Genomic DNA, 11,480 nt, shown 5'->3' with positions numbered 1-11,480 from the left:
AACTGTGTCATAGCACTGAGTCGGCCGCCATTTTGTTAGTTGATCTCATCCTTTGATTTGTTTCCGTCCCGCGCAGGTGACTTCATCTCTGACGTGGAACTGATGTTCTCCAACTGCCTCCAGTACAATGCTCGCCACACCAACGAAGCCAAGGCGGGAGTGCGCCTGCAACAGTTTTTCCGCGTCCAGCTCAGCAAGTTTGGCCTCTCAGAGCATGCCCCAAACCAAGTGCCGGCCACCAAGCGGGCTCACCTCTGAGCTTGTCAATATTTCACACACGTCGCAATCTTGAGGTGACTCGTTGACCATATTTCATGGGACTGCAGGGGTCAGAGGTCATCGTGAATTGACCAGTTTGTAGAGCATTATCCCGTCCCGCCGCTGGCCTTGTTACAACTACTGACCTCTGACCTGCTAATGTTCAGCGTGTGACTACTTGTGGTGCTTGACTCGAATCTTTTTGCACTGAAAGCAAACGCACGCGATCATCTTTTGCGTTTCTCAGGGACAACAACGAAAAAGTAGTAATCTTGCTGGCTACTAAATAATATTCTCATTTCTGTTGCTCATTCCGCATTGTTTTTCTCCCAGAAACGCCACTAATGGTCAGGTGTGTCATCGTTAAAAAAGTCCACACACTCACTGGGGGGAAAAAAAGAAAAACATTTTCATTTTCTCTTTGTGATCATAAAACTTACCAAGATTGTTTTGGTTCAGAGTTTGATTTATGTTCTTTGGGAAACATCCCACTGCTTAGCTTAGCATTCTTCATGTGTTCAACCCCATTTGTTGTGGCCTTTTGCCAGTGTGTTTTTGGAGTGCAGGTCGATGTTAAAGTTTTGCCTCCTTATTTATTTCTGACTGAAAGATGACATTGCTGCTGTCACCACTTTGTGCAGCCTGCTTGTTATGGAAAATAAAGTGTTTTATCATAACGTATTTCTTATTTTGTTTACACTGGTGGCTTTTAGCGGCGTGTTCCAACCCACGCTGGGACAGGTACAATGGGGCGGCACGGGGACGCAGTGGTTAACACGTCTGCCTCATAGTTAGGAAGGTGTGGGTTCGATTTCACCTCCAGCCCTCCCTGTGTGGAGTTTGCATGTTCTCCCCGTGCCTGTGTGGGTTTTATCTGGACACTGCGGTTTCCTCCCACAACCCCAAAACATGCATGGTAGGCTGATTGAGCACTCCAAATTGCCCGTAAGTGTTGAGTGCGAATGCGGATGGTTGTTAGTATCTGTGCGCTCTGCTAATGGCTTGGCTCAGGGTGTCCCTCGCCTACTGCCCGATGACTACTGGGATAGCGCTTTGGCACGCCCGCGACCCCCGAGGGGACAAGCGGTACAGTAAATGGATGGATGGATGGGACTTTAAATGTACAGAAGGAATTATGTTTATTAACTTAAGTTATAAATTATTTTGAAGGGATATTAATCATACTTCTGTCCTTGATTTTCACTGCACTTAAATTGTAGAAATGTAGCCGCCAACAAAGTCACCTGACCACTCAACAAATTGTTGATTTTTTTCACTTTCCAATTACCGGTCATAAGCGTCTTGCTTATTTTCGCATGCCTGCGTCACTTCCGTCGTCTACTTTCCCTCTGTGGCTGGTGAACGGCTGACATTTGCTTTGATTTGGGCGTCTGATCACACCAACCCTCACGCGAGAACGGCCCCGGTCACGTGCACGTAGAGGCCATACGAGCACTGATTGGCATTATCGCCTCATTAATATTCACTGACCAATCTTCGTTTGTTGAGTTGTAGCCCCGCCCCTTCCGAACCCTGGCAGGTTTTCTCTTCCCCCTCATGCCCTCCCCCTTCCCGGCCTGCCCTCCCCAACCCTCCTTCTCGGCTGTCCACCCTTTTGCTAGTTGCTACCTTCCGCCCTTTTACCGAAGCCTTGCGACGGCGTAACGAAGCCGACAAAGTCCGGGACAGAATGGTAAGAGCCGGCCTTTCGACGAGATCGGCGGCTGCGCTTGGCCTCCCGGCTTCCCACATAAAGCGTGCGTGGCGTGTGTATGTGTGTGCGTGTAGCTGATTGGCGGCCAGCGTGATGTTAGCCAGCATGGCCGCCGACGCCGCTCCACTTAGTGAATACCGGACCGAACACCACTCGGGTGGTCGGCCCGGTGCCTGAGAGAGAACGGCGCCGCTTAATTTCGACGAGTCTATGCTGGTGGCCTTTAGCGGCGTGCTCCGACCCACGCCGGGACTGGGACCGTTATGCCTCGGGGCGGCCATTTTAGCGTCGCAGCTGGGCGGTGGGCAGCGCTAGCAGCCACGCCGGGCCGGGCCAAGAATGTCCAGGTATCAAATGAATGCTGGAAAAGTCCCACCTTCAACACAAATCCCGTTATGGTAACGTTGAGTAGTCCGACTACTCAAGTGTGCACGAGAAGCTCTAAATCACAGGCGTCAAACTCAAGGCGCGGGGGCCAGATACGGCCGGCCACATCATTTTATGTGACCCGCAAAGACAAATTGTTTATCAAATCCGTGTCATTACTAGAATTGCAAATTATCTTCACTTTTAATCTTTTTTTTTTATATATTATTTGACCAGTTTTTACTTATCTGATTTGAAAACGAGTTATTTGTCAGTTTGTTTTGTAGCGTTTACTGTATATAATATGAGGTGCTCGTACATTTATTTGGGTTGACAGTCATAATTGGCCTCCGAAAGAAGCTATGACTACAATGCGGCCCGTGAAAGAAATGAGTTTGACACCCCTGCTCTATATAGTACACTCGGTCAACTTGGAAATCACAGAAAGGGGATTTATTTAATCATTTTCAGGCCGGGGCTCTTCCTGCCCCTGACACCAGGCAAAGCCAGTGCTGAGGGTTCGGTGGTCCTGACCCAGTCCGGCATAGCGCCAAAGTCCAGTTCAGACCACAGCCGGCTGATGTAAAGCTAACAATCCCTCTGGTCTGAAACCGACCAGGAACCTGCTTAAAGCCACTGTGGTCCAGTGAAGTGGTTTAGAAATGCACTTCTATCAAACATTTGTTGCAGTTTTAGATGCTGGAGATGTTTTTATAACATCATTGACTGAGACATTGACTTGCAAATTCGTTCGTATTGTTATCATCGTTGCCTATATTGTTAATATATCAACACCGCCAATAGATTACATTGTTGTTTTGGGCCATTGAAATGGTTCCAAATGGAACCTGAACCATCAAATTACCGTAATTTTCGGACTATAAATCGCTACGAAGTACAAGTCGCATCAGCCATAAAATGCCCAAAAAAGTGAAAAAAAACATATACCGTTTTTTTCCGTGTATAGTGCGCCCCCATGTATAGTACGCACCCCTAAAAATGGCATGCTGATGCTGGAAAAAAGCTTGTACCCATGTATAATACGCACCCAATTTTTATGAATTTTTTTAAAAAAAAAATTTAATTATTTTTTTTTTTTTTAAGTCCCAATGATCGTCACACACGCAGGGAGGCAATGGGTCCCATTTTTATAGTCTTTGGTATGGTCTTAACTAGGCTGGATGTAATTTTTTTTGTTGGCGTTGATTTCTCCGACTGCCCGTAAACGCACCACCGCGCTCCGTGCGCATGGAGCGTGTTTGAAGTGAACAGCAGAGAAGAAAGGAACAAGGCAAAGTGTTGTGAAATAAAATATTACCTGTAATACGGATTTAGGTAGAGAACTGAACTCTCGCTCTTTATATAGCTGACGTGTCTTGCTCATCCGTTCTGCGCATCTGTAATGGCGGCCTCCGTATGATATCCGGTTTGCGTGTGTGCGAGAGCGAGAGAGAGCGAGAGAGAAAGCGTGCGAGAGAACGCTCAACCGTAGCGCGCCGCCGACCGCCCAACTGCACCGGGCTGGTCGATTAGTGTGACAGAGCCGTCGCTGAAATTTAGAAGATATTTTTAAAGTCCTGATGTACTTTCTAAAATTTAAGTGGACCTCAGTGCGCACTGCGCAGGGAGCTTAATTTGGTGCGGTCGCGCAACCGCAGCGCGCCGGGCGCTCACTGTCGCATTGCTTAAAGAGCGCCTTTGTGTTTTAGGATGAACAGCAGAGACCAAAGGAACAAGGCAAAGTGTTGTGAAATAAAATATTACCTGTAATACGCATTTTGTTATTTGCTGATTGAAACTGCTAATTAAACTGTGAATTGAAACTAATAGGAAGAAAACAACTCTCGCTCTTTATATAGCTGACGTGTCTTGCGCATCCGTTCTGTGCATTTTATTTCACAACACTTTGCCTTGTTCCTTTCTTCTCTGCTGTTCACTTCAAACACGCTCCATGCGACCGCAATGCTCTCGTATCAGACGCTTGCTCGATCACCTGCTCGTTTGCTGTCCCGTGCGCGCACGAAGCGCGGTGGTGCGTTTACGGGCAGTCGGAGAAATCAACGCCAACAAAAAAAATTACATCCAGCCTAGTTAAGACCATACCAAAGACTATAAAAATGGGACCCATTGCCTCCCTGCGTGTGTGACGATCATTGGGACTTAAAAAAAAAAAAAAAAAATTAAAAAAAAAAAAATTTTTTTTTTTTTTTGTACCCATGTATAATGCGCACCCCAGATTTTAGGACAATAAATTAGTAAAATTTTGCGCACTATACACGGAAAAAAACGGTAAGTCGCTCCGGGGTATACATCGCATTTTGGGGGGCAATTTATTCAAAACAGTCATGAACGAGCAACAACAGGCTAAACCAGTGGTCACCAAACTACGGCCCGCGGGCTGGATACGGCCCACGGGACTGTTTAATCCGGCCCGCCAACCCTGAACAAATTGTATTATTAAACTTTTTTTTTTGGTCATTTTGCCTGCAATGACTGCGTTTCCCCAGTAGATGGGGAAGCGCTGGCCTGCGCATTTACTACCGGAAGCCGTGTCAGAAAGCTCGGTGCACACTCACAAGTGCGTGTACGTACTCAGTAGTACGGACATGGCGCACTGGCGCTCTATTTGTATCAGTCCCGAATTTAGAGCGTGGGCTGTGACGACAGCATTCTTGTAATTCGCGCGCTGAGCTTTCAGATGCAGTTTTGCGCTAAAGCCACCCACAAACCTTCCCCTGGAATCCTTCCATTAAAATTAGTCGCCCAAGGAAAAGCAAGGTGGACACAGTGCCGAGCGTTTAAAAGAGAGTGGCCAATTTGGCTCGACGTACGCGACGTGACATTCAGCCACATGACCGTCAACATCAACCCGTCACAGGTCGAGGTAAACGGACCAACACCTCGGATCTCGCCTAAGAATTGCCACAACAAATTTTACTCCAGACTATGACGCACTAGCAAACTTTAACAAAAAAGACAGCGGTGTCTACAAGCCTACTGGAACCTACAAAAGGATTACAAGGAAGTAACACAAGAACTTTAAGAGACTGCTCATATGTGTCAGAGATTCTGCTCTGACAACTGAGCTGAACTTTTATCTGCAGGGCTCGAAGCTTATTTTTTGCCCAAGTTGCCCTCGGGCAAGTTGGAGAAAATTTTACTTGCCCGAAACAAAATTTTACTTGCCCGAATTTTTTTGGAGTGGATTTTTACTTGCCCGACACAGTTTTGCAATAAAAAAGACAACACTATAAGTTTTGCCTTCATATGTTTTTATTCCATCATATTGTGCCTGCAGCCTGTTTTAATACAGTGTAGAACTTTTGATGCAATTAAACCACACTAGTCTACTGTAGTACCAAAATTCAACCGGAAACAAGCTCTGCTGGTGCGCAGGCGGAGAAGAGCCAGGGACGGGTGAGGGAGCATGCATTTAATTACGAAGCGCTTTGCCGTTATCAATGTATTGCAGACTTACACGAGAAACTAACCGCTCCCTAGAAAACTAAATGTCGGACCAGAAGCGGCAGAAGTTGCGAGAAATTATGCACAAAATTGTCTTTTTACAGCTTGAAAACATGGTATTATGGCAGGGCAAGTGAGGAAAAATTCTACTTGCCCGTCTGCCATCACTACTTGCCCCGGGCAATCGTTAGTTTCGAGCCCTGATCTGTTAAGATTGTGCATGGCACAACAGAAAGTTAATGTTCCATGTTTTTTTCTCTATGAAGAACCCAGAGAGAGTTATTTAGTTATTATTTATTTCCTGTCTTTTCTGTGAAGAACTCGGAGAGGGTTATTTAGTTATTATTTATTTCATTAATAGTGTTATTATTTGTTTCCTGACTTTTTTTCTGTAAAGAACCTGGAAAGGGTTATTAAATAACCGTTATTTGGTTATGTGTGGCTTTCTAGAAAACAAGAAAATTTTTAAGCTCCCCTACGATCGTCACACTTTTTCTGTTACAAACTGACACCGGCCCCTCATCAGAGAAGGGAAAAGTTATGTGGCCCTCACAGGAAAAAGTTTGGGGACCCCTGGGCTAAACGATAGGTATGCTAACGTGACATAAACACAAACGAAGAGCTGAGAACGGCCCTGACGTAAAATTCAGAGTTATTCAAAAACTATTACACAAATAACACGTTAATAAAACCATCTGTGTCACTCCAATTAATTAAATCCATCGATCATCTTTTGTCAACAATGCGTGCGTGCCGCTGATGGCGTTTGCACTTCAAAATATTTCACAGGCCCATATAACAATATATAGATCATATATCAAATTACTACTATATTAGCAATAATGTTATCAAACCATCTGTGTCACTCCAAATCATTAAATCCATCGATCGTCCTTTGTCAACAATGGGTGCGCGCAGCTGACGGCGCTTGCACTTCAAAATGTTCCACAGGCCCATATAACGATATATAAATTAGATATCAAATAACTATTACCGTTTTTTTCCGTGTATAATGCGCCCCCATGTATAATACGCACCCTAAAAATCGCCTGTTGATGCTGGAAAAAAGCCTGTACCCATGTATAATACGCACCCAGATTTTGACTTCTTCTTAAGTCCGTGAACGTAAAATTATTTCAGAAAAAAGATCATCTTTGGGAACAACCGGATGTTCTGCCGGTCAGTATCACTGCGCATGCGCTAGCATACTCAATAGCGAAGAAATGTTTCGGATTTGTGTAGGGTACATTGTGACAGCAAACGAGCAGCTGATCTAGCAAGCGTCTGATACGAGAGCATTGTGTTCGTATGGAGTGTGTTTGAAGTGAACAGCAGAGAAGAAAGCTGTAATGGCGGCCTCCGTATGATATCCGGATTTAAAAAAAAAAAAAAAAATTGAATTTTTTGTTTTTTTTTTGTACCCATGTATAATGCGCACCCCAGATTTTAGGACAATAAATTAGCTAAATTCTGCGCATTATACATGGAAAAAAACGGTATATAAGCAATAGTATTATCAAACCATCTGTGCACTCTAAATCATTAAATCCATCGATCAAATTCCTCGTCCTTTGTCAACAACGCCGCGCGTGAGCCCTGACATCAGCCTCGTCGTTATTCCACAGATCGAGTATATAACTATATTGTAGCCTTAACAAAGTACAAGGAAAGACGTGGGTTTGGTAAACGGCTCATTATTTAACAAAACAAACTTCCAGGCGTGTGGCGGCGTGGACTTCCAGCCACGAAGGTGGAAGAGAGCCATAAAATAGGACCGGGCGTGCGTAAAAGCCATGACCGAGCCCCATCTACCGTCCCCGGACAGCCACCCGCCCAAGCGCCGGCCCTCGACTTCCATCCACGGAGGTGAAAGAGAGCTCGGTAGGGTAGGACCGGGCGTGCGTAAAAGCCATGTCCGAGCCCCGGTAGTACGTGGGGCCCTTCGTCATCTTTGTCATCCCGTGATCAATCTTTGTCCTTTATGTAAACAACCGCCACGCCGCATCGCGTTGCTGAAGTCACTTGAAATTCAAATTACAGTACCGTAATTTTCGGACTATAAGTCGCGTTTATTTTCATAGTTTGGGTGGGGGGGCGATTTATAATAAGGAGCGACTTAGGTGTTTTTTTTTGTCAAAAATTTTCAAAAAAAATAAAGTGAAACCGCAATGTAGCAAGGGATTACTGTAATTTGAATTTCAAGTGACGTCAGCCGCGTGGCGAGGCGGTTGTTTACATAAAGGACAAAGATTGATCACGGGATGACGAAGATGACGAAGGACCACACATACTACCGGCATCATTAGCGGCTTTGTTTCTAAGTGACACGGCGGATGAAGAGTTTGAAGGATTTAAGGATTTGGGGTGACACAGACTATTAGGACTTTTACGCACGCCCGGTCCTATTCTAAGTTCACCTCCGTGGATGGAAGTCTGGGGCCGGAGCTCGGCCGGGTGGCTGTCCGGCGACGGTGGATGGGGCTCGGTCATGGCTTCTAGCACGCCCCGTCTTATTCTATGGAGCTCTCTTCCACTTCCGTGGCTGGAAGTCCACGCCGCCACACGCCTGGAAGTTTGTTTTGTTAAATAGAGAGCCGTATACCAAACCCACGTCTTTCCTTGAACTTTGTTAACGCTACAATATATATGTACCGTATTTTCCGCCCTATAAGGCGCACCTAAAAACCTACATTTTTATCAAAAGTCGACAGTGCGCCTTATAGTCCGGTGCGCCTTATATATGGATCAATTGATGAATTTGTTGATCCATACTGGTTGTACACAGTGCTCTGCCAAAATGTTTTAGTACGTTTTAGTTCGACTAGTAAATTTCAAGGTCGCATCGCTTCCCAACATTACGGTAACTGTAGTCAGGGGGCGTCACCGAATAGCTGTTGTACCCGCGAGGCTATTTCATTTAAAAATAAGCTGCTCCGTTAATGTTTCGAGTAAATCTACGGATCGATATGGAAGGTAAACATAGGTAAGTAGTACCAATGCGTTAGATCGAACTTTAGTCAGTTCTGATCATTTTATAGGAGATCGTTTGAGAAACGCGATTGTTTACACTATATTGAGGCTCATGGGAGATTGCGAGCTGAGGCTCATGGGAAATTGCGGATGGCTAATGCTATAACGATAGCTGCTATATGCGCGAGGCTATTTCATGTCAAAATAGGCTGCTCTGTTAATGTTAATGTTAATTTTGAAAAAAAACACATTTAAGTCGCTTCTTATTATAAGTCGCCCCCCCACCCAAACTATGGAAAAAAAAACGCGATTTATAATCCGAAAATTACGGTAGTCTTTTTTTTTTTTTTTTGAACAACACTTTTGTTGTAAGACAGCGTCTGCATTTAATCAGCAAAAGTCAAACCGATTCTGGTTATTTTGAGGAGGGCCACCACCAACTGAATATGATTTTCTTGCGCAGTTGTGACAGTCTTAATTGTATCTAGTTTTTACTGCCTTCTTGTGGCGCCTACAAGAAGTGTGTGTATGGAAGCAAAGCAATGACTTCTTGACGTTCTCAAGTTGCATCATTGCAATCGTACTTGCGGGGTAACGAGGCGCACGTGTGTCACCAGGCATCAGGTGTGACGGTGAATGACGAGGTCATCAAGGTGTTCAACGACATGAAGGTGCGCAAGTCGCACAGGTCGCCGGATGAGGTGAAGCAGCGTAAGAAGGCGGTGCTCTTCTGCCTCAGCGACGACCGCAAGAAGATCATCGTGGAGGAGAACAAACAGATCCTGGTGGGCGACATTGGCGAGACGGTGGACGACCCCTACGCCTGCTTCGTCAAGCTCCTCCCGCTTGATGACTGCCGATATGGACTCTATGATGCCACCTACGAGACAAAGGAGTCCAAGAAGGAGGATCTGGTCTTCATCTTCTGGTGCGTCCATGCGTGCGGTGTCCTTGTACTAATTGTGCCCGCGGCCTCCCCGCTTGGCGCTGGGTTTTCTTTTCCTTCTTAGGTCCATGTGGTGGGGACTTGAGCAGAACTTTGTCAGAAGCATGTTTACTGCACATCATAATCTGTTTGACTTAAGTCGCACTTAAATGACTTTCGTGGCGTCCACTGTGACGTCAGTAGAATGCGGACTCCGGAAGAGAAGCTGTTTAGCTCAAACCTTAACAACTTAAACGGAAGCGCATTGAAACTATAGTGAGTTCAGTAGAACCTCATTAGAAGCACTTTGGCTTCATTGGAGCCTCCTCAAATCCACTTTGCTGTTGGAGATGCCTAATTGGAACCCCTTTCATAGAAGAAACAGATTGGAACCAAAGAACGACTTCTGTGATCATGTCATCAGAACCACTTTGGCCCTCAAAGACGCTCATTCGAACCATTTTGGATTCCCTAGAACCACTTTGACATGAGTAGAACCAATTTGAAGACAGTAGAAGCTCCCGAACAACTTCATGGGAATGTGGTTAGAACCACTTCAAGTTGAGCAGAACCCATGCGCGAACAGGCTAATTTTAGCCTCTGACACGGCAGCGGAGTCGCTTGGTCTACGCGCGACCTCACTCCCTGCTGGTTTCCCTCACAGGGCCCCCGAGGGTGCGCCTCTCAAGAGCAAGATGATCTACGCCAGCTCCAAAGACGCCATCAAGAAAAAGTTTACAGGTGAGCATCCCCTGCCGTCCAACAGCAGCCTCGTCGGCTGTGCTCAAAGTCGCGTTTGTGGCAACGAAGTGAGTTGGAAAGAGAAATGGCCACCAGTTGAGCATTAGCCTCACAAGTTAACACAGAGAAATGGCCGACACCAGGAAAGGGATGGCGCTCTCTCATGTTGACAACGTCACCGCCTCGCGACGCCGCTTTTCTGTTGATGACGTTGGCCTAATGGGTTGACAATTCCCCCCTCCCAGGCATCAAGCACGAATGGCAGGTGAACGGGCTGGACGACATCCAGGACCGCAGTACACTGGCCGAGAAGCTGGGCGGCAACGTGGTGGTGTCCCTGGAAGGGCAGCCGCTGTAATGTCGCCGACGCCCAGCCAACCCGCCGTGCCATCCGGAGCCAACCCCACCCCCCTCCCGATCCCACCAGAACACCACCACTTGCCGTGTGTGGACATGTCATGAAGGAGTCGGCGTCTCTCTGCTTCGTTGTTTTCCCTCCATCTTTTTTCTTTTCTTTTTTTTGTTTGTTTGTTTTTGTTCCCTGAATGAAGGAGATGTCAGTAACTTAAAATATGCAAAACCCTCTCACTTTTTTGCCACATGAATCGCTGACCTGTCAGGAAAGGTCGTCTCCGAGTTTTGCCAAAAAAGACCTCTGCCTCCCACTGTGAGGCATTTATTGTTTTTTTTTGTTGATCTTTAACGTGACTAATTTATTCTGGTCGCCGCGTGGCTCCTCTATGCATCACAGCAACGTTAGCGTTAGCTCTCTTCTGGCCGCCTTACATTTTGCTTTGAATGTAACCGCCACCACACGTTGTTCGAGTGCACTTTGATTTTGGAAGCCTAACACTATGGAAAGTAGATCCGACGCCCCCCACCCCCACCTTCCTCCAATCGGGTCCTGGTGAGAGACGGAGCAGCGATGACTAGAACGCGGCGACAACATCCGCAGCCTTACAGTGGAACCTTGTTTGTGAGCTCACAGGAAGCCACACTGCAATAAAAGCTTGTGGCGCTGCCTCCCGTCTAGTCTGTGTC

At 46.2% G+C, this 11,480-nt stretch overlaps 2 protein-coding genes across 11 annotated transcripts in view; both read left to right on the top strand.

The window, feature by feature from the left end:
- Positions 1-935, top strand: part of baz1a (bromodomain adjacent to zinc finger domain, 1A) — a 51,647-nt gene extending 50,712 nt beyond the window's left edge. For all 10 annotated transcript variants that reach the window (XM_061301808.1, XM_061301809.1, XM_061301812.1 and 7 more), the window contains one exon: positions 77-935. In XM_061301808.1, the coding sequence (XP_061157792.1) occupies positions 77-258 (182 nt within the window). In that variant the 3' untranslated portion in view covers positions 259-935. The remainder of the gene's footprint in view (positions 1-76) is intronic.
- Positions 936-1,791: 856 nt separating this feature from the next.
- On the top strand, positions 1,792-11,461 carry LOC133169526 (cofilin-2). The gene is made up of 4 exons (XM_061301790.1): positions 1,792-1,951; positions 9,391-9,701; positions 10,363-10,439; positions 10,685-11,461. The coding sequence occupies exons 1-4, from the start codon at positions 1,949-1,951 to the stop codon at positions 10,795-10,797; spliced, it is 504 nt and encodes a 167-aa protein (XP_061157774.1). The 5' UTR covers positions 1,792-1,948; the 3' UTR covers positions 10,798-11,461.
- Positions 11,462-11,480: the final 19 nt, after the last annotated feature.

Source organism: Syngnathus typhle, linkage group LG16 (assembly GCF_033458585.1).
Source record: "Syngnathus typhle isolate RoL2023-S1 ecotype Sweden linkage group LG16, RoL_Styp_1.0, whole genome shotgun sequence".
NCBI classification, from domain to species: domain Eukaryota; kingdom Metazoa; phylum Chordata; class Actinopteri; order Syngnathiformes; family Syngnathidae; genus Syngnathus; species Syngnathus typhle.
Note: the sequence above shows the minus strand (reverse complement) of the source record. Positions and strands in the feature narration are given on the sequence as shown.

Coding starts and splice junctions, on each gene's coding strand:
- LOC133169526 (XM_061301790.1), top strand. Junction 9,702..10,362: donor GATCTGGTCTTCATCTTCTG/GTGCGTCCATGC, acceptor TTTCCCTCACAG/GGCCCCCGAGGGTGCGCCTC. Junction 10,440..10,684: donor CATCAAGAAAAAGTTTACAG/GTGAGCATCCCC, acceptor CCCCCCTCCCAG/GCATCAAGCACGAATGGCAG.